Source organism: Pantherophis guttatus, chromosome 4 (assembly GCF_059756535.1).
Source record: "Pantherophis guttatus breed Tessera chromosome 4, ASM5975653v1, whole genome shotgun sequence".
Lineage (NCBI taxonomy): Eukaryota > Metazoa > Chordata > Lepidosauria > Squamata > Colubridae > Pantherophis > Pantherophis guttatus.
In genome coordinates this window covers 137,243,190-137,266,635 of record NC_142066.1, presented here as the reverse complement: position 1 = coordinate 137,266,635, position 23,446 = coordinate 137,243,190, and the positions used below count along the sequence as shown (strand labels likewise).

The window sequence follows — 23,446 nt, the reverse complement described above, 5'->3', positions numbered from 1 at the left end:
TTGCAATTCATATTTATATCTATATATACCTATATATATTAACTAATATGTACTTGACATATTAATTTCCAAACCTCCCTTTTATTATTACATATATCTTGATACACACATACACATACACACTAGTATTCCCCTTATTTCTTGCTCTATTTTAACTTTTTTTCCCATGTTACCATAATATTCAAAGATATTTCTTTTCTATCTTCCATCTTTCACCCGACCAGCACATAATGTTGTAAAACTACAAGATTTTTAAACACCAGAGAGCACTATATAATTTCTTTTCTATTTTGGATTTGGCAAACCAGCATTAGATATCCCTAATATTCTGAGTTGGTAAGCCTTTCCTTACCCTGGCATCAGAGAATATTTATGGCTCAGGATTGAAATGAGGCTGCTTGATGCTCTAGGAGCTTGGTTATTTTCTTGTAGATGTTTCAATACGTAAACTAGATAAAATCACCAGTGTTATTATTCCCTGTATGTTTAACCCGTCTACATCTCTTCCTCCTGCACAATCATGGAGGGCTTCAGTTAAGTGGCCATGACTACAATTTGATTTTTTTTAATCCTTCTTGAATCCTTCTGAAGACTCAGCCAGATGTGTAAGTTTGTAAGTTGAAAGTTTCAGAAGTGCTTCAATCTTTGCACATATTTCTGCTATTGAGTGGTCTGTCTTTTCTCAAGTTTCTATGATGGCCTGGAAAGTATTGTCGCCTATTTTCATTTTCATTATCAGTTCTTTAAAACAGCAACATCTTTTCTACAACTCAGTGCAAAAACATATAAGCAGCTATCATCTATCATTGATCTCATCTTCTGTATCAGTTTAAATTCTATTTATGGACTACAAAGAAAAGAACCATTCTCCAATAGCGACCACAGCATGATTGACTTTTGTCTCAACCTATACCCTCTCAAAAATCATAATGATGGGATTCCCAGTTATAACTTTAAAAAGGTCAATTATGATCTCATAGACAATGAACTCTCATATCTTGATTGGCAAAATCTATTCTCTGGCTGTAATGCTGCTGATGACCATTACAACATTTTCTTGCACAAACTCAAAAGAATCATTAAACTTTACGTACCACTAATACCTCACAAAACCAGAAAAAATAAACTACTGATAATAATAAGGAAATTACAATCCAGAAAAAAAATCTTTGGCAAAAAAACAAAACAAACTATGTAGCTAACTTCAAAAAACGCTATAAAAACTTTTGTCAATAAATAAAGACTGAATGTACCAATTACATCAAACAAGAAGAAAACATTCTGTGCACGAAATCCAACCGTGCAATCTATAACATTTGTAAATGATTTTGAAATATCTTTCAATACCTGCAGCTTGCCCTACCAATGGTCACAAGCCAGGGTCATCCCTATCTTCAAAAAGGGAAACCCTAGCCTAGTTGAAAATTACAGACCAATCTCTTTATGTCACCTGCAAAGTCATGGAATCAATCATTAACCAATCTATTACACTACACCTAGAGACAAACAAGCTACTTTCTAACAAACAATTCGAGACTACACATCTCGATCAGGGCATAGCAATAGATGCAGTTTACATAGACTTCTGTAAAGCTTTTGATTCAGTGGTACACGACAAATTACTTCTAAAACTAAAATCCTATGGCATTTCTGGACTCCTACATAAATGGATAGCTGCCTTCCTGTCAGACAAGAAGTGGTCAAAATAGGAAGTGCTCTATCAAATCCTGTACATGTTAATAGCGGTGTTCCTCAAGGCAGTATCTTTGGTCTAACACTCTTCATACTCTACATAAATGACATTTGTGATCATATTAAAAGCAACTGTGTTCTCTTCACTGATGATGTTAAAGTATTCAACACCACCAACAATGCAACTACCCTTCAAAAAGACCTTGACTATGTGTCAGTTTGGTCTAACAAGTGGCAACTTCAAATCTCAACCAATAAATGTTCTGTCTTGCACATTGGCAAAAAAAATCAAAACATAAAATACAAATTAAATGGACATGACCTTGTAGATGACCATCACCCTGTCAAGGACCTTGGAGTACTCATTTCTAAAGATCTAAGTGCCCGAGCCCACTGTAACAACATCGCCAAAAAATAAAATACTTTATGCACCAGACTCCAAATTTTGGGCTTAGACAACTTAGAACTACGTCGACTTCAATCTGACCTAAGCATAGTACATAAAATTATCTGCCACAATGTCCTTCCTGTCAATGACTACTTCAGTTTCAACCACAATAATACATGAGCAAATAATAGATACAAACTCAAGGTAAACCGTTTGCAGAAAATATGACTTCAGTACAGAGTGGTCAATGCCTGGAATGCACTACCTGACTCTGTAGTTTCTTCCCCAAACCCCCAAAACTTTAACCTTAAACTGTCTACTGTTGACCTCACCCCATTCCTAAGAGGTCTGTAAGGGGCGTGCATAAGTGCACCAGCGTGCCTACCATCCCTGTCCTAATATTCCTTTTTACTTACTCTTTTCATGTATTCAAATTATGTTTATACTTTAACCTGTTATCTTATGCTTGACAAATAAACTTATGATTATGATTATCACACAATACGGAATAATGCTTAGAGCAGTGATGGCAAATCTTTTTGGCAAATCTGGAGGGTCTGAAAGCCATGAGAGAGAATGGAAAAGAAAATTCTGGAGGGTCTGGAGGATGTGTGAGAACACACCCTATTCCTACATGACCTCTGAAAATCATGTGAGAAGAGGGCATGTTTTCAAGAATAGCTGTTGCATATTGATGTCATTTCCAGAAATCTCCTACGGCGCTTTCCAGTCTCACAATCGCCTGGGCTCGCTCTGTTCCAACCTGACCCAACTTGGTGGGCTCCGCCTGAGTGTTTTTGGATCCCGCCTTGTAAGAGCCCGTGGCATGTCCTCCTGGGCTGAAAGCACGATGGAGCCGAGCTGGTTCCAAGCGGGTGGCTCTCTGCTACAAAGGGTCGCGGCTAACAGCCCCAGTCATCCGACTCCAGGTGCTAGGGCAAGGCGTCCTTGACTCTCTGTTCTTTTGACTACATATCACCCACACTCTATACCTGTGATGGCAAACCTATGATAGCCATATCAGTGGGCACACCAGTTTATCTCTGGCGCGTATGCACGTGCCGGCCAGCTAATTTTCGGGCCTTCTGGGCCCACCAGGAGTAGGGAAACAGGCTGTTTCCTGCCTCCGGAGGGGCTGGGGATGGGTGGGGAAGGCCCGTTTTCTTTTTTACCTGGCTCCAGATCCTCTCTATGCATCTGCAGAGGGTGAAAACACCCTTTCCCATTCCCTTGGAGGCCTTCCAAAGGCCTGAAACAGCCCATTTCCCAACTCCTGGTGGGACAGGAAGTGACATTTTTTGCTGTCCCAAGCCTCCAGAGACTTAAAGTTGCCAAGGTTGGAGAACCCTGTTCTATTGGGTAATATTTTTCCCCCTTTGGGAGCTTTAAAAAAAATAGTTAATTGGGTTTTTTTTAGTTGTTCTTTTTTGAGACCTAGCCATTTAAAGTTTAGGAAGTTTTAAATTTAGCTGCTTTTATATAAAAATAAATTAAAATAAAATAATATTTGTGCAGCTTTCTGAGATTTAGTGTGTTCTGTAGTGTTTCACTCACACACACAAAATCTCACAAAGCTGTATGTGGAATTTTGTGTGTGTAAAGTGTGAAAGTTGGTTTTTTGGGCTTTTTGTGGCTGTGTGAGGTTCCTGTTTGTTGCGGGGCCATTTTGGGTCTAGCACAGCTGTTTTTACATTGTGGGTGAGCCAGTTGTGTTGTGTTGTGTTTTGTAGGTTAAAAAAGGGCAAAGAAGTGACATTGACTTGGCCACGCTCACTCAGTCACCTTACCACCAAGCCACACCCACTAATTAAGCCATGCCCACAGAACCGGTAGCAAAAAAATTTAGATTTCACCCCTGCACCATTGCGCTTATTTCACATGCTAGTAAGGTTATGCTTAAAATCCTACAAGCTAGGCTCCAGCAGTTATGTGGATTGAGAACTACCGGAAGTACACGCAGGATTTCAAAGAGGCAGAGGAACTAGAGATCAAATTGCCAACATATGCTAGATTATGAAGAAAGGTAGGGAGTTCCAGAAAAACATCTACTTCTGCTTCATTGACTATGCTAAAGCCTTTGATTGTGTGGATCACAACAAATTGTGGCAAGTTCTTAAAGAGATGGGAGTACCAGACCATCTTATTTGTCTCTTGGGATACCTACATGCAGGTCAAGAAGCAACAGTGAAAACTGGACACAGAACCACAGATTGGTTCAAAATTGGGAAAGGAGTCCGGAAAGGCTGTATACTATCACCCTGCCTATTTAACTTATATGCAGAACACATCATTAGAAAGGCGGGGCTAGATGAATCAAAAGTTGGAATTAAGACTGCTGGGAGAAATATCAACAACCTTAGAAATGCAGATGATACCATGTTAATGGCAGAAACTGAAAAGGAACTAAAGAGCCTTTTGATGCAGGTGAAGAAGGAGAGTGCAAAAGTTGGCTTGAAACTCAACATTAAGAAAACTAAGATCATGGCATCCAGCCCTCTCAATTCCTGGCAAATAAACAAGGAAGAAATGGAGGTAGTGACAGATTTTATTTTCCTGGCTCCAAGATCACAACAGATGGGGACTGCAGCCAAGAAATTAAAAGACGCTTGCTCCTGGGGAGGAAAGCTATGGCAAATCTAAACAGCATACTAAAAAGCAAAGACATCACCCTGCCAACAAAAGTACATATAGTCAAGGCTATGGTTTTCCCAGTTGCAATCTATGGCTGTGAAAGTTGGACCGTAAGAAAAGCTGAGTGCTAAAGAATTGAGGCCTTTGAACTATGGTGTTGGAGAAGATTCCTGCGAGTCCCTTGGACTGCAAGTGATCAAACCGGTCAGTCCTAGAGGAGATCAACCTTGACTGATCTTTAGAAGGTCAGGTCCTGAAGATAAAACTCAAATATTTTGGTCACCTAATGAGAAGGACTCATTGGAGAAGAGCCTAAGGCTGGGAAAGATTGAGGGCAAAAGAAGAATGGGATGACAGAGAATGAAATGGCTGGATGGAGTCACTGAAGCAGTCGGAGTGAGCTTAAATGGACTCCAGAGGATAGTAAAGGACAGGGAAGCCTGGAGGAATGTTGTCCATGGGGTTGAAGGATGATTCGGACACAGCTTCGCAACTAACAACAATGGTACGTTGGTTATGAAGAAAATTAATGTTGGCCAGGAAATTAAGAAAATTGCAATCTACTTCCAAGAAAAGGGAGCTGTTGAATATTATCTGCGCAGAAATCTGTGTGATATGATAGTTTATTATTTGCATATTCCAATATTCTGTTGAATACTTTCGGCAGCTAAATACAAACATGCAAGGATATATCAAGTAAAACATTAACCGTTAAAGTTTTGATGAAACAGACATCTGTTAGCTAGATGTTTTAAAGTTAATCCACCTAATGCAGTTTCGGAATAAATGTTAAGAAGAATGGTCCTGGATCGCAGACAGAAGCCATTCAAAGAGCGTCGGATCTCTCCTAAACAAATGAATAGGTAGAGAGAGAGAAAAATAACAAGAGAGGTTAGTTTCCACGACCCACCCTCCCCCATCACCACGCCATCCCTTCCCAATCCTAAACCGGTCCGCAGCTAGCTTCACCGTTGTCTGTAGTGTCTACAAATACCACGACCCAAAAAAAAAATAAATGTCATTAACCAGATCTGAATCTGCGGCTCTTTCCAGTCTCACAATCGCCCGGGCTCGCGCTGCTCCAATCCATCCCAGTCCTCCCGTGATCACCTGTCCTTGCGCGCTCGCCGATTGGCTGCCGTGCGCTCTTCGTCAGATGGGCAGAGATCTGCCCAGCCGCGGTGGGCTCCGCCCAAGTCTTTTTGGATCCTGCCTTGTGAGAGCCGCGCGGCGCATCCTCCCGGGCTGAAGGCACGATGGAGCCGAGCTGGTTCCAAGCGGGTGGCTCTCTGCTGGAAAGGGTCGCGGCCGACAGCTCGCTCTCTTTGCTTTTGGCCGCTTCTGCTTTTGCCCTGAGCTTGGGTTACTTGTTCCAGCTCGGCACTCGCCAGCAGCGGCAGTCTGCCAGCGGCCAAGTAAGTAACTTGATCCTGGATGGCCTTTTTTCTTTAAAGGCACGGCGGAGTTGGTGTGCTGTGTGTGTGTATGTGTGTGTGTTGAGTCTCATTCCCCATATGAACCCTTCGGTGCATTTACTTTGATGTGACTCGGGGTGCCAAAGAGCACAGTGCAGGTGTGACACACAGTTTCCCTGCCCTTCAGGGGTTGATAATGAGAACTCCTTTTTGTTTCCAAAATAAAAAGAGCATCTATTCCTTGAGCTTTTCTTTGTAGAAACCTGTGTGTAGGGTGAGAGACCTGTCCTCAATATTCCCTGATGAAAGACAAAAGCACTGCTTAGTTCATTGTGGTGTCTGGCCATGACACTCATCTGGCTCCCATATGTATTGGGAGCGTTCAGATGTATTGGGTTCGTGACTTCCAGAATCTACTGCCAGTGTGGCCAGTGAGCACTGGCAAAGGTGATGAGCCTTTCTTTCCAATGTACAACTTCAGTTTCTATTCCCTTTCAAGTTTCAAAGATAGTAGGTTGCATAGCAACTGCAGATCTTAAGAATATTTTGCTACCCAACCCAAAATAAAAAGCAGTTGTCCTCCGTTCCCATAATGGAGTACTAGAAGTGAGCATTTTTGGGCCTCTGTGTAATGGTTAACTACTGTGAGAAACTCTGCTTAGCAACCAATAAATTAAATGTGAAGGGGTAGGACCAGTAGCACAGGTTTTAGGTTTCTAGCCAAAAGTTATGTTCCCTAAAGTAAAATGCTTACTTGTTCTATTCTTAAAATGAACTTACTCATTTTAAGCATTACTCTTGATCTGTTCACCTAGCATTATTTTCATTTTTCTTTCAGTTATAGTCTTCTGATTTTCTGGGATCAATTCCATGCAATTTTTTTGTATGATTAAAGCCTCCTCCAATCAGAGTTTTGTTTGTTAAAATGTTATCTTAGCAGTCTTATTCAGCATTTGTTCACTCACTTCTAATAAAGACAGGGAAGCAAGAGATTCAATAAAGATTTTAAATTTTCTGTTTAAAACTAGTCTGGTTAGATATGTAGTGCTCTCTGTACAGGTATACAATAGAGTTTGTTTCTCTCTCTCTTATTTTCCATCTGTAGAAGTATCCACCTTACATTCCATCAAATATCCCTTTTCTGGGACATGCAATTGCCTTTGGAAGAAATCCTATCCAATTTTTAGAAGATGCCTATGAAAAGGTGAGCCTAATTCTTTTGCACCGCTAATGTAATAGTTCTGTAATAATACAGTTATTCTAAATATTTAAACAGCAATATTTGTTTTGGATAACTGGAGGAATTAATGAATCCATAACTAAATAAAGACAATAGTTTAGTTTGACAAACATAATTGCATATCCAACAAATCTAAGAATATTGATGTTACTCATGGAGCATAAAAGCAGAGTATTGTACGTAATCTTTTTGCCATGTCTTCTCTTTCTCCAAAGGTCATCTTGTTAGTGGTTTCAATATTTCATTTAGGGCTGCATGTGAAATCTAACAAAAACTTATTCTTAGGGCAGGTCAAAGCAAAGTGATAAAACAATATGGACTTAATATGGAGGCAACATATGGTTTACTTTGCTGAAGTGAGATGGGAGCAATTTGCGTCAATGCAAAGGTCAGGTGGCTTTGAAGGCAATGTTACAGAAGGAAGTTACTCCTAGGATTCTCTTGCAGCGTTAGGCCAAAATACTTCCTGACTGAGGACTGCCTGCCTTACAAGCCAGTGGTCCTCATTGTAGAAGGACGTCCAGGATGGGAAACTCCACTCTGTATTGTGAACCCATCCAGTCTAGAAGAATGTTGGGGTCCACAAAACCCCAACATGTTGTTGCTTCCTTTGCAATACTGAGAGGAGCCTTTGTGATGACCAACAGATACCATTCTTCTTTTGTGACTGTTTCAGGTTGTCTTCCGTTGGCATGTACTGCCAACGGAATGGTAATGGTTGCCCAGTCTATAGGCTCGCTGTCTCTAGTACATGCTGCAGGATAGCCTGAAACATGCCCCAAAATCACCCGGTTTGGAAAATCTTAGGTGCTCAATATGGGGTTCTAGATTGGGCAAGCTTTAGGAAACACTGCACTTGAAGACCATCTTAGCTGCTTTCTGCAGTGCTCACTGAAGAAGGTTCCTCTCTACTACAGGATCTAAATCAGTGTTTTTGTGAGATATGGAGACATGGAGAAGGAACTGTGGAAGGAAAGCAGTAAGGACATAGCATATTACAGAAAGAAAGGGGGGAAACAAGTAAGGATTTGGTCTAGCAAGAGTCTGTCTATTGGGTGTAAATAAAGAACTGAACTCTGACTGAATTATCCTATGTTGCTCTTGGATTTACCCTGACCATTTTTCAAACTTGGTAACTTTAAGATGTGGGAACACTCAGAATTATCCAGCCAGCAAGGAAGTTGAAATTCACATATCTTAAAATTGCTGAGTTTGAAAAACTGATCTAAACTATAATTTAAATAAAATAAGAACATGTGAAATTAGAATTTTATTGTCAAGATGAAAAAGAATGAAGAAGGCCCCAAATAGTATACAGGTAGGCATTTTAATTATAGCAAGGAGAATTTCAATATGTAGTTTGGTTACTTGTCAAGTTGGGGAACTCTTGCAGTTACTTACGCAAAACATGATTTTCACTCATATGCAATTATGCTAAAAATTACATTATTGTACACTTCTGTTTTTCTTCATTTTTCTTATTTCTAACTGCTCGGTTTGTCCCTTGCAGTATGGGCCTGTATTTAGCTTCACTATGGTGGGAAAGACCTTCACTTACCTCCTGGGCAGTGATGCAGCTGCTCTCTTGTTCAATAGTAAAAACGAAGAGTTGAATGCAGAAGACGTTTATTCACGGCTAACTACTCCTATTTTTGGCAAGGGAGTAGCTTATGATGTACCCAACGCAGTATGTATATCGTTACATAAATCATTAGTTTAATTACATTTCAGTACTGAATCATACAAATAGAATATAAAAACTAACATAAAAGTTTACGTTTAATTGAAAAAACATTTCTCTTAAAGATCTCTAATTATAAAGGTTTACTGTTGACAAAGAGCTCCATTTGGAAAAAGTCAATAACAAGGCTGGATTTGTGATGAAAGTACAGCTTTCATCTTCTGACTGCCTTGTTCAAGGGCACAGTTTATACCTTCAGCTGAAGTAATGGGATCTTTGGATGACTTTGGGAAATGAGTTAAAGAGATGCAATTTAGGATTAAATCAAACAAGGGATTGCGGAGCCCACAGCAGCTTAACAGGGAAAGAAATTTAGGAAGGACCCACCTAATTGTTCAGGTGGTTAAAAAAGAGTAGAAGGAATTTTGTATCTTCAAACTTGTGAGATTCTGGTAATGTATCCTTATAATAAGAGCGTAAAGTAAGTGTGTGTGTGTGTGTGTGTGTGTGTGTGTGTGTGTATACATATATATGCATATTCTTTCTAGCCAGGTTTTACCTACGTAAACTAAGTTGTTCTACAGCCCTGGTTCTGTGAAATCTCATTCACAAGTTTCTGTGCCTTTTTTCTGCTGACAAACTGCAACTCTGTGTTGCTCTCTGGGAGACTCAGATAGCTATTTCTGCCTTTTAAGGTGTCATCAGTGAGCCACACCCACTTCTCAGATATCCTCCCTGTAAAGGTACAATGTGTCTTTTTCTTTTTCGTAGGCTTTTATGTGCATATTCTTTCTAGCCAGGTTTTACCTACGTAAACTAAGTTGTTCTACAGCCCTGGTTCTGTGAAATCTCATTCACAAGTTTCTGGGGCTTTTTTCTGCTGACAAACTGCAACTCTGTTGGTCTCTGGGAGACTCAGATAGCTATTTCTGCCTTTTAAGGCGTCATCAGTGAGCCACACCCACTTCTCAGATATCCTCCCTGTAAAGGTACAATGTGTCTTTTTCTTTTTCGTAGGCTTTTATGTGCATATTCTTTCTAGCCAGGTTTTACCTACGTAAACTAAGTTGTTCTACAGCCCTGGTTCTGTGAAATCTCATTCACAGCTTAGTTTACGTAGGTAAAACCTGGCTAGAAAGAATATGCACATAAAAGCCTACGAAAAAGAAAAAGACATATATATATCTACAAAAGCTACAAAAAAAACTTGGCTACGTAGGGAAAACCTGGCTAGAAGAAAAACATATATATATATATATATATATGTGTGTGTGTGTGTGTGTGTATAGTTAATATATACAGATATACACATACATACATAGACACACATACATACATATATATATGTTTTTTTTTTGTTTTGTTTTTTTAATTTGATTTATATGCCGCCCTTTTCCGGAGACTTATGTTATGTGTGTGTGTGTGTGCATGCATGTATGTATGTATGTATGAATATATCTTCTGTGAATTTAGATTTTAGTCCTCCAGAAACACAAAGTTTGAGCAAGTATTTTGCTTTGAAATTAATATTCTTTTTATTTTTAAGGTATTTTTGGAACAGAAGAAGATGCTAAAAACAGGTCTGAACATAAGTCAATTTAAAAATCATATACCAATAATTGAGAAAGAAACTATAGAATACTTTAAAAGCTGGGGAGATAAAGGAAAAAGAAGTAAGTATACCATTTGAAAAGTTTTACATTTGGACTATAGGATTTAATCTGATCAAACCAAGGAAGGCAGATGTAGTATATAGAAAATGTATGCCAAGCCAAAAAAACACTTCAGTGAAAATTGTAATAATAACATCAATTCCAAATTCCAGGAAATTCTGGTAGTTGTTTTCTCGCTACATTATTGGTTGTAAATGGTACTTGCTGTCTTGCAGAAACTTGATGAAATTCAGTTGAGATCATGGCTGGCAGTTCTGTAAATATCAGACAGAACTCGTGTAAAAATTTGAAAATACAACTAAATAAACAAATGTATTATCTGCTTTCTGATGGCTATTCATGACTTAGGCAAGGGCTGGCCCTGAATGCTGTTGAGCTTCTGTACTGTTCGATGATTAAGTGCAGAAGTAGGCTAGTTTTGGGTTGGCCCTGGCATTCCTTATTAGGTAGAATGCAGACTTTGGCCAGTTTGCCTGTGATAGATTTCTGTGTACATAACTTACTTTACTGATCTTATCAGAACTAAAGTGCAAGCTTCAGTGGTGATATGCTGTGTGTGTGTGTGTGTGTGTGTGTGTGTGTGTGTGTGATATTCTTTGACAATGAGGGATGAAAAAGGAAAGTCATCTTATCTCTTCTCTCCCCATCTTCCGCCCTGTTCCAGAACATCTTTCGCCTTCCTATCTCAAAATATCGACCAAGGAACCATCATAAAATTTTATATTGATCTTGCTATATTCATCTTATTAACTTTTGTAATTTTAAAAATGGACTGGAAATAGTAACCCTATTTTTTTTAAAAAAATCCTTATTGAATTTCACAGATTTACTTGAAGCCCTTTCCGAACTAATCATTTTGACTGCAAGCCACTGTTTACATGGGAAGGAAATAAGAAGCATTCTCAATGAGAAAGTAGCACAGCTCTATGCCGATTTGGATGGGGGATTTACTCACGCCGCATGGCTCTTACCAGGGTGGCTGCCTTTGCCCAGCTTCAGGTATTTTAACACCTTGATCACCCAAGAATAGTATTAATCAAGTATGATGAACAGTATGTGGGAATGACCTTGAAGACAGGATGAACAACTGTAGCTTGCTCAATGGTTTTATAAATGAAATTTGAATTCAGAGGGAGAGATGAGAATAAAGTCTCAGAAGGGAAGACCCTCCCTAGAAATTGGGAGAGTAAAAGTGAGGAATGGGAGGAATATTTTCAGACTTGCAATAAGTCTATTAATGTTGCAATAAAATTAGAGCTAGTAATCCTCGTTACTGGCTTGTGATGAAAGCTAACACATATTACTATTTTTTAAATCACTAACATGTTACTTTTATCTCTCTTTATGCCCAGCACTATCCATTAAACTTCAACACAGAATCCAATGTTTCCTAATTGAATTACAAGTTGCTGTCAGTTTTGCCCTGTCAAATTCTAGAAACTTGTTTTTCAAATGTGTGGATAAGCTAACCCTTGAAATTTTCAAATGTTTTAATTTTCACAATTTGCTAATGTGCAGATGGCACTTCTTTCATGGCAAAAAAGTATTATTGCATATATTTGTGAATAAGCCAATCCAATTTTGGAAGTGTATTTTGGAATCTAAAATTCTCAGTTAATTCAGTAAACTTATAAATGAAAAAGTCTTCTAAACTCTCATTCAGGATTGAAAGCTAATAGTAGAGACTTATGAGCCTTTTCTATTAGGTATAATTATTTTCCATCATCATAGATTGTGGTTAATGTACTCAAGAGTGGCCTGTTAACCAATGTCTGAAACTAGATAGTATTGTGATTATACCAGTTCTACCATCTATAGGCTGGAATCATAGAATATAAGGATTGAAAAGGATCTTGGAGATAATCTAGTGCAAACATTAGATACAATTGTACAAGAGAGAGGGCAGCTAAAATGTATAAAAGCCTTTAGAAAAATCAATTCGATAAGCGGGTTTTTTTTTATTTAAATCCCTTTTCTCCCCCATATATACTTCAAGGGTGCAAACATACTTAACACTACTTCCTCCTCCTGTTTTCTTCACAATAATAATCCTATGATGTAGGTTGGGGTTAGAGTGACTGGTCCAGCCAGTTTTCATTCCTAAGAAAGGATTAGAACTCAGTCTCCTGATTTATAGGCCAAAACTTTAACCATAACACCAAACACTTTGATCCTCAAAAAACTCATTAGTTTTATTTGGCACAGTGTCTCAGTGCCTAAGATGCTGAGCTTGTCGATAGAAAGGTCGGCAGTTCAGCAATTCAAATCCCTAGTGCTGTGTAACTGGGTGAGCTCCTATTACTTGGCCCAGCTTCTGCCAACCTAGCAGTTCAAAACCACATAAAAAATGCAAGTAGAAAAATAGGGACCACCTTTGGTGGGAAGGTAACAGCGTTCCGTGCGCCTTTGGCGTTTAGTCGTGCCAGCCACATGACCATGGAGACGTCTTCAGATAGCGCTGGCTCTTCAGCTTTGAAATGGAGATGAGCACCGCCCCCTAGAGTTGGGAACTACTAGCACATACCTTTACCTTTATTTAAAGTAAGTTACAGAGTTCAGGCTATAACTTCAAACACCAAAGGAAGTGTACTGGGTCAGTTCTTCAAATGCAAAAGAAAAACAGTTCTGAACCAAGTTGGGAATTGCAGACTGGGCAATGGATTGCTTTCAGTAAGTAATTGCCAAGTTTTGGCAATGCACTACAATAGCCCTTTTAAAAATTAGACATATCTTTTGTCCAGCGTTAAAAAAAAGAATTTAGGGGGCAATTAAATATTCAAAAATATCTGTAATATCCAAGTTTACATTTTTGCAACTTGTTTTTAATTTCAGATGCAGAGATAGAGCCCATCGTAAAATAAAATCTATTTTCCATGAAGTAATTCAGAAACGAAGACAGTCTTCTACGAAAGAGGATGACATGCTGCAAACACTATTGGATGTTACTTACAAGTATGTGAAATTGTTATAACACCTGGATAAGGATTACCATAATCCTAATAGGAATAAAAACAGAACTGTGTGAAAACTTGTATAATGGATTAGAAATCAGGAGAAGATTCAAACTTTAATCTATAAAACACAAGAACAATTTTGAAGAACCACACATTGCCCATTCCTGCCATAAAGTATTTATCTGATAAATTCAAAGCTACTTGTTTCCAGGAGCCAAACTTTTATAAAAGGCAAACTTTGATCCTGGCTGAAAATTTTTGAAAAGATTTTGTGTATAGACATAGCAGCATTAAGAAGTTTTCTTTTAAAATGATATTTAAATAAATCAATATCTAGAAAGACTAGTTAAGACATTTTAAAAGGAGACTGTTGTGCCTTATTACTTTGATTAGTCCTATAATCTCCAATATTTTAAATTTGTAAGCTCTCCCCCACCCCCGCCATTCCTGATCCTGCCTTTCTACTACCAAACAGGCAGTTAGGTTTCTTTCCTCCCCCCCTTCCCCCCCACATTCCTTACCCTAACTCTAACCTATACCTCACATGGACCAACAGGCTTGGTGAGTGGCAGCTGGCTCATCAGTATCGACTGAAGGCGGAGACCTCATTGGTCAGAACGGCTTCAGAAGAATAGCACACGGTGTGGTGGCAGCCACTTGAACAGCATGTGCAGGTGTAGAAAGCAAAGGGAAGACTACTACACTATATATTTCCCAAGAAAATCATGTTAATGGCGGCAAAACCTAACAATGGCCCCGAGTATGGGCACCCCTTAAATGGGGCAGGTGTGCTAAGATTCTCCCGGTCTGCTAGACGCATGATAAACTCAAAACTATGAATTGGAACGTGGAACCTGAGAATCTGGGAAAACACACAACACTACCCAAGAAATGTTCAAATACAATATCTCTATACTGGGAGTGAGTGAAATGTGCTGGCCTGAAAATGGAATGTGTAGAATAGGAAATTATACTATCGACTACTCTGGTGAAAATAGTAAACATCATCAAAATGGAGTAGCTATAATAGTAAACAATCTTGTAAATAAATGCATCAAGTCCTTTATTCCTGTATCCGATAGAGTGATGATAATCCAAATAAATAGTACTCCAGTAAATATGAATGTTCTACAAGTTTATGCTCCCACAGCTGAAGACATAAGCAGTATATTGAAAACCCTAAAAAGTAATGATACTCATGGGGACTTCAGTGCAAAAGTGGGAGAAGGAAATGATACTCCTGTAGTTGGAAACTTTGGCTTAGGAACCAGAAAGGTAGAGGTGACAGATTTATAGACTTCTGCAAGAAACATAGGCAATATGTGATGAATACTTTTTTCAAGTTACCAAAAAGACGCTTTTACACTTGGAGATCACCGGCAGATACACGAAATAATATAGTAAGGAACCAAATGACTCTTTTACAATAAACAAAAGATTTTGCAATTAGATTTAGCTGATTTTGCTGTAAAATCAGCAAAGACATACCCAGGTGCAGATGTACCATCCGATCATAATATACTGCTTGCCAAAGTCCAGTTGAAACTAAAAAAGATGAAAAACCCGAATCCTCCTAAACCAAGAATTGAACATGGAGATAAGATAAAAGAACTAGAAAATCATTTAAGAGAAATGAACAACCGAAATAATGAAGATGTAGAAGTGAACTGGAATAAATTTAAAAATGCAATAGTAGAGGTAACAAACTCAAAACAAAGAGAGAGGTACCACAAGAAACAACAGTGGATGATGGATGAAGTTCTTCATCTCATGGATGAAAGATGTTCTTATAAAAATAAAAAACAAAGAAAAATACAATGAATTGCAGAAAACAATTAGAAGAAAAAGTGGTTTGCAAAGAGATGCAAAGAAATAGAAGAGACAGAACATATTCATGATAATTTCAATTTACACAAAAAAGTGAAAGAAGCAGCAGGTATCTATAAAAAGAAAGCCAACAACTTAGTTGACGAGGGGAAAATCATCTTGGATAAGGATGAAAAATTAAAAAGATGGAAGGAATATATTGAAGAACTTTTTGAGGACACTAGGGATGATACTGATATGGAAAGTATAACAACTGGACCAAACATCACTATGGGGGAGGTTGAACACGCAATAAAAATAGCAAAAATAAGGGCCTGGTAGCTCAGCAGACTAAAAGCATTGTGATTAACACCAGCTGTCTGCAATTACTGTTAAGTTCGAATCTCACCAGGCTCAAGGTTGACTCAGCCTTCCATCCTTTCTAAGGTAGGTAAAATGAGGACCCAGTTTGTGGGGGGCAATAAGCTAGCTTTGTATAAAATATACAAAAGTATGAAGGCTATTGCTTAACGCATTGTAAGCCGCCCTGAGTTTCCAGAGAAGGGTGGCATATAAATCAAATTAAAAAAAAAAGCCACAGAACCTGATGATATCCCAGTAGAAATTTTAAAATTGCTGGAAGACAATGGAAATAAATTTTTACTGCAGCTCTTCAATCAAATATATGAAACAGGAAAGATACCAAATGATTGGCTAAAGTCAATCTTTGTGACGATCCCCCAAAAAATAAATTCAAAGAAGTGTACCGAATACAGAACAATAAGCTTAATGAGTCATGCCCTGAAAATCTTCCTGAGAATAATTCATACAAGAATATACAACAAAATTGAGGAGTGTCTAAGTAACACACAATTTGGTTTCAGAAACAATCTTGGTACATGGGATGCCCTATTCAGGATTCAAGTTCTTGTATAGTGCTGTAGAGATGTCAGTCACAGTGTTCACATGTGCTTCATCGATTTTGAAAAAAGCATTTGATAAAATAAGACACAGCAAACTATTACAAATCCTGAAACAAGTGAGGCTAGATGACAAAGACATCCGAATCATAAAGAATCTATATTGGCATCAGATAGCAAATGTGAGACTAGGCCAAAAATAGTCAGATAATGCAGAAATACGAAGAGGGGTCAGACAGGGCTGTATTCTGTCTCCACTGTTATTTAATATCTACTCTGAGTCAATTTTCAACGAAGCACTGGAAAACACTGATGCTGGCCTCAAAGTAAATGATATTCAGATCAACAATTTAAGATATGCTGATGATATAGTTCTGCTTGCCAGTAAGTATGAAGACCTTCAGCTCCTCAACAACAGTGTCTCAGAAATATCTGAAAAATATGGCTTGAAGCTTAACACCTCAAAAACCAAGATTGTGGTCGTCAGCAAACAACCCATTAATTTATCACTGATAAATTTGGAAGGAATACCATTAGAAAAAGTTGAAAGGATCACCTTGGTTTTAATTTACATGAAAGCTGGGACATGTTCAGTGAAGTAAAGACAAGGCTAGAGAAAGGTGGAACAGCATTCTTCAAAATGAAAAAGGTTTTCTGCAGTCACGACATAAGCCTAAGACTGAAAACCAGGCTTGTCAGATATTACATCTTTTCTATCCTTCTCTACGGAGTAGAGGTCTCTGACAGAAAACCACTTGAAGAAACTAGAAGCATTTGAAATGTGGATTTACAGATGGCTGTCACGTATAAACTGGGTTAACAATCACAAATGAGGAGGTGATAAGCTGCCTGGGAAAGCAAAGGGAAATAATCAAGGCCATTAAAAGCGAAAGTTAGAGTATTTTGGACATGTGATGCGACACCCAGAAAAATACAGCATCCTTCACTTAATCCTCCAGGGAAAGCTTGAAGGCAAACGAGGCCCAGGCAGAACATCATAGCTTCAAAACCTAAGGGACTGGTTTGGACAAAACTCAGCAGCACTTTTTCATACGGCTGTTGATGTTGACAAAAATAGGATTGCCAACATGATCGCCAACGTCTGATGACGGACATGGCACAAGAAGAAGCAGCAGCTCTTTAAATTGAAGTCAGTATAGAAATGGCAAGACTTAAATACTATTAATAATACTGATACCTATGCTGAAATTCTGTATTGTAAAATATTGTGAGGATTAACAAAAAATTGGGGATTGTCCTTCTCATTCTGGTGTGTTATCTATGTTTTGAAATTCAGAGACGGACGATCACTAACTGATGATGAAATTGCTGGGATGCTTATTGGATTGCTCTTAGCAGGCCAGCATACATCTTCAACCACTAGCACTTGGCTTGGCTTCTTTTTGGCTAGGGATAAATCAATACAGGAACAGTGTTATGAGGAACAAAAAAATGTATGTGGAGAAGATTTACCATCATTGACCTATGATCAGGTTTGTAGGCCTATTACTCCTTTTCAATTTACCAATATAGCTTTTAAACGTATATGTGGAATCAGAGAAAGTTTGCATTAGTGAGATAATATATACTATTCTAAACCTACACGTTTTTTTGCATATGGATATTAAGACAGAAATGTATTAAACAAAAAACTCCTCTGTGACAGTTTTTAAAAGTATTTTTGGTCTGCAGGTGATCATTTATACTCTTAGCCTGAAAGTGGGTGTCCAATGCTTGCTTTTCTTTTTCTTGCTTTTCTCTCTCTCTCTCTCTCTCTCTCTCTCTCTCTCTCTCCCCATCCCTCCCTCACTCCTTCCTTCCTTCCTTCCTTCCTTCCTTCCTTCCTTCCTTCCTTCCTTCCTTCCTTCCTTCCTTCCTTCCTTCCTTCTTTCCCTTTTGTCTAGATTTTGCAGTGACTATTATGTACAAGGTATGTATTATGTGTATCAAGTTTTGTATATTACTATCAATACTAAAAACTCATTTCTATTTCTTTGCTTGGGAGTAAATTCTTCTGAATGCAATTTTAAATCATAAGTAGATATTACCATTCTTGTATCAAAGCTATTTAGTTCATTGAAGATTTGCAATATCAACTACACGAACATGAAATTATATCTTATAATTATATTTTTAAAAAATTCTGAATATAGGAAATTGTAAATAAACTTTTTTTCTAGATCAAGAATTTGAATGTATTGGATCGTTGCTTGAAAGAAACATTAAGACTTAGACCACCTATAATGACCATGATGAGACTGGCTAAAACTCCCCAAGTAAGACATTTGAATATAATATACATATTGAATATATATCAGTGTAAATAAGAATAAATCCCTAAGGTAATATTAAAAAGAAAACCTTGCTTGCAGATGTTGCAATACCCAACTAGATAATGTTATCAATGCAAAAGTATGGGGGTTTTATAAAGTAGTTTTCCTTTCAGTATTGGTAGGCAGTGTGCATTTCTCTTTGATAGTTCCTTGATTAGGCTGTTGTTTTTCTGTTTGATAGTTTATCTGGTCTTAATCCCTGCTTATCTGAATATTGGTTACTGGAGATGATGTGTTCTGATTTTTTGTTTGTTTGTTTCCTTCTTAGCTTTTTTATTGTCTCTTTGGTATTTTTTTGTATAAATGTAGCTTATCTCTATTTGTGTATTGAAAGTTGTGTCTGAATCCCAATTCCTAATGTATATTCTTGGTAATTTAGGCATCAATAAACTTTTATATTCTTTTGTCTTTAGACTGTTGCTGGTTATACAATTCTACCTGGTCATCAGATTTGTGTATCTCCTACTATTAATCAAACACTTAAAGACTGTTGGATGGAAAATTTAAAGTTCAAACCAGACCGCTACCTTCAAGATAATCCTGCAGCTGCAGAAAAGTTTGCCTTTGTGCCATTTGGTGCTGGTATGTTTACTTACTACATCCCTATATTTCCAAATTCTAATTTTATTGCAATGAATGATTGCTTGCAGTGTATCCTTCCTAATACTAGGAAGTATTACTCCCTCCCCCCTCCAAAAAAAGCAGCAAAACAACCATGATTTCAACTAATAAACTGGAACTGTTGGGCAGAACATTCATTGTTAGGGAAAAAAAGTTACCATGCCCAAAGTATAGTTAGTGCTAATGTTTCAAGTATTTAAAGTTATTTGCAAATTCAAACAGTCTTATTAAAAAAAGTTGTTCTGTTGAAATCAATAATGTAAATACTTCCAATGATTGGCTTAATTAAATAGAGTCGATATGGGAGTATGAAGGAGAGGCGCATTTTCAGTCTACCTGGTCTCACCTGGCTCTGCAACTATTAACAACCAGAGCCAATCCCGGAGATTTCCCTCATTCCCAATAAGCCTGTGTTTCGTTGTACACACATAACATATTTATTCACGCTCATTGGCCTAAAGCTACTCCCAGAAAGTTCATGGTGAGAAAAAAATTAAGATTAAATTGAATGAGATCTCCACCCCGGACCACCCCAACAATACCCTTGAAGTGATGTCCCGGTGCCTGGAGGCCGTGCGGATCTGGATGGGTAGAAACAGGCTCAGGCTCAACCCATCCAAGACCGAGTGGCTATGGTTTCCGATGTCCTGATATAGACAGTTGTGCCATCACTGACTATTGGGGGCGAATCGCTGGCCCCCACGGAGAGGGCTCACAACTTGGGCATCCTGGATTCACGGCTGTCTTTAGATGAGCATGTGATGGCCGTGACCGGGAGGATTTTTCATCAGGTTCGCCTGATTCGCCAGTTGCATCCCTTTCTGGATCGGGACTCTTTACGCACGGTCACTCATGCCCTCGTCACTTCCCGCCTGGACTACTGCAATGCTCTCTACATGGGGCTCCCCTTGAGGAGCACCCGGAGGGTCCAACTGGCGCAAAGTGCGGCCACGCGGGTGGTTATGGGAGCAGCATGGCGTTCCCATATAACATCTCTCTTGTGCGAGCTGCACTGGCTCCCGGTGGTCTTAACGTGTGCGCTTCTTGGTTACCACCTTTAGAGTGCTCCATGGCTTAGGATCTGGTTATCTACGGGACCGCCTGCTGCCACCAGTAGTCTCCCACCGGCCTCTACGCTCTCATAGAGAGGGGCTCCTCCGGGTGCCGTCGGCCAAACAATGTCGACTGGCGGCTCCCAGGGAGAAAGCCTTCTCCCCCTGGGGGCACCTACTATCTGGAATGAGCTCCCCCTGAGATACGGAGGATCCCAGATCTATGCACCTTCCGCCGCACTCTCAAGACCTTTTTATTCCATCAGGCTGGCCTGGCCTAATTTTTCCCTTTTTCCCTTTTTCAAACGCAAATTTTAATTCGTTCTTAATTTATTGGGTGTTTTAAATCTCTCTTCGGCCAAATTGTTTAATTCGGTTTTATTCAGTTTTAAATTTTGTATTTATGTGTTTTTATCCTGTGGCTGTTCACCGCCCTGAGTCCTTCGGGAGTAGGGCGGTATATAAATCAAACATAAACATAAACAGATGCCTATAGCGTAGATTGTCCTATTTATAAAATTGATTTCTGCATATTCTCTCCAATAACAATGCCCCCCCTCTGCAAAAAGCACCTGAAGAAGGCTATCCTGGGAAGGGTGAATAATGGTAAATGGGGATTCTTAAATATGAGAAACCAATAACTGGATAGGAAAAGAGCAGCTCTTTTCTGGGATTACAAAAATGATTAATATTCATTCTCTAGAATGAGGAAGTTATTTTTTCTATCATTATTTTATTTATTTGATTTGATTTGATTTCTATACCGCCCCACTCCCGAAGAACTCAGGGCAGTGCACAGCCAAACAATAAAACACATACATACAAAATTTAAAAGTAGAATAAAATCAAATTAAATAATTTGGCCCCGACAAATTAAAACCCCAAACTATTTAAAACCAATTTTAAAATTGAATGTATAAAATACTAAAAGATATTTAAAAATTAAAAATCTTTTATAAAAGAGGGAGAAAATTAGGCCAGGCCCGCCTGGTGAAATAATAAGGTCTTTAAAGCGTGGCAGAAGGTGCGCAGATCCGGGATCCTCCATATCTCTGGGGGGAGCTCGTTCCAGATAGTAGGTGCCCCCACAGAGAAGGCTCTCCCCCTGGGGGCCGCCAGTCGGCATTGTTTGGCCGACGGCACCTGGAGGAGCCCCTCTCTATGGGAGCGTACCGGCCGGTGGGAGGCTATTGGTGGTAGTAGGCGGTCCCGCAAGTACCCAGGTCCTAAACCATGGAGCGCTTTACCCAAAGGTTTTAACCAAAACCTTGAAGCGCACCCGGAAGACCACCGGGAGCCAGTGCAGCTCGCGCAGGAGAGGTGTTACATGGGAACGCCATGTTGCTCCCATAACCACCCGCGCGGTGGTTATAACATCAGAATGCATAGAAAAGTAGTCCTTGACATACAACAGTTCATTTAGTGACCGTTCAAAGTTACAACAGCACTGAAAAAAAGACTTATGATCATTTTTCACACTTACCAGTGCGGCATGCCTGTGGTCATGTGATCAAAATTCAGATGCTTGGGAACTGACGGATATTCGCGATGGTTGCAGTATCCCACTGAGCTGCGATGGCACAGTGGTTAGAATGCAGTACTGCAGGCTATTTGGGTCTCACTGGCTCAAGGTTGACTCAGTCTTCCATAAATTCCAGACCCAGATTGTTGGGGGCAATATGCTGACTCTATAAACCGCTTAAAGAGGGTTGTAGAGCACTGTTAAGTGGTATATAAGTCTAAGTGCTATTGCTATTTATTGCTAATTTTTGGGCTCAATTATGTTCATAAATCGAGGGCTACCTGTATGGAAGACAAATGTATGCTGATGTATCTGTCTTTCTACCCATGAATGTCATATACTTTTTTAGAATCCCTGTGAGGCAGAAGCACCATCTTCTTTTCGGTGCACTAATTCTTCAAAATTCATGGGAGTAGATGAGAGGGGGTGTGAATAATTTTCTGTTTGTATTTTATGTATAAATAATGAGAATTCTGCTGTTTTTAAAGTAGACTAAATAAAATGGAAACAATTTTTAAAAATGGAAAGTCAATGTGCTTTTTTCTTTTTAGGTCGTCATCGCTGCATTGGAGAGAACTTTGCATATATTCAGATTAAGACAATTTGGTCAACACTTCTGCGTTTATATGAATTTGACTTAGTGAATGGATACTTTCCTGCCATAAATTATACAACTATGATACACACACCTACTAACCCTATAATTATTTATAAAAGGAGATCACCAAATGAGACACATACATTGTAGAGCTTTTCTAGCACAGCTAAAGAAGTTGAAAGTTGCCTGTAATTTGTAAAGAAAACTTGAAATTTTGTGTTACAGTTTGCCATTTTTTTATGTTTCAGTAACTTGAATGTGTTTGAGTTAATTTTTCTTGTTAGATGAAAACTCTTACTAAACATAATTTGTAAAGCTCAACGGTAACATGGATGAAGAGAGACTGGTTCATAAGGCACATAAGATGTCATAATTTAAACATGGGGAAAAAAACTAAAATACTATCAATGAATTTTTAGAAATACAAAATCAATTTCAGGTTGCTATAACTTTGTAGATATTGGCATAGTGAATTTCTGTATGACTAACAAGACTCCTTCCTGGAAAACTGCTATTAACATGCTTACCAGAAGTTATGTTATTTCTTCTAAAATAAAATTTGAATAGTTTTTTAAAAGCAGTTTATAATCATTGGGGAAAATAGAATCTTGTTCCCTTCATCTTAATGACTGTGACGCCTGATGCCTATTAAGTTAATATAAAGCATATATGAAATATTTGCTATTGCAATATGGCAACTGTCTAAGTAGAAAATAGCAATAAAATCTGCAGGATTTAAAGAATAATTTGTTAAAGTGATGACATATTAGTAACTCCTTTTTAGAAACTAGAAACATTCAGTCATTGGGGGGTTATGTACTGTAACTAGGCATATAGAATGTACAGTGGAAAAATGTTGTTATTTAACTATTTGACCTTCAGTAATGTTTTTAATTAAAGAGAATGAAAACTGACCGGTA

The 23,446-nt window shown here is 38.5% G+C and overlaps 1 protein-coding gene and 1 long non-coding RNA gene across 2 annotated transcripts in view; one reads left to right on the top strand and one right to left on the bottom strand.

Annotated features, from left to right (window-relative positions):
- LOC117655144 (uncharacterized) overlaps positions 1-5,832 on the bottom strand; it is a 39,739-nt gene extending 33,907 nt beyond the window's left edge. Inside the window, exon 1 of the long non-coding RNA XR_004588569.2 lies at positions 5,738-5,832. This is a non-coding gene — a long non-coding RNA (uncharacterized LOC117655144). The remainder of the gene's footprint in view (positions 1-5,737) is intronic.
- Positions 5,833-5,891: 59 nt separating this feature from the next.
- On the top strand, positions 5,892-23,440 carry CYP51A1 (cytochrome P450 family 51 subfamily A member 1). Its single transcript, XM_034402271.3, has 10 exons — positions 5,892-6,126; positions 7,232-7,330; positions 8,877-9,053; positions 10,594-10,720; positions 11,545-11,719; positions 13,553-13,672; positions 17,698-17,893; positions 18,581-18,676; positions 19,147-19,315; positions 22,480-23,440. Exons 1-10 carry the CDS (start codon positions 5,968-5,970, stop codon positions 22,674-22,676), a joined length of 1,515 nt encoding a protein of 504 aa, XP_034258162.1. The 5' UTR covers positions 5,892-5,967; the 3' UTR covers positions 22,677-23,440.
- The last annotated feature ends 6 nt before the right edge of the window (positions 23,441-23,446 follow it).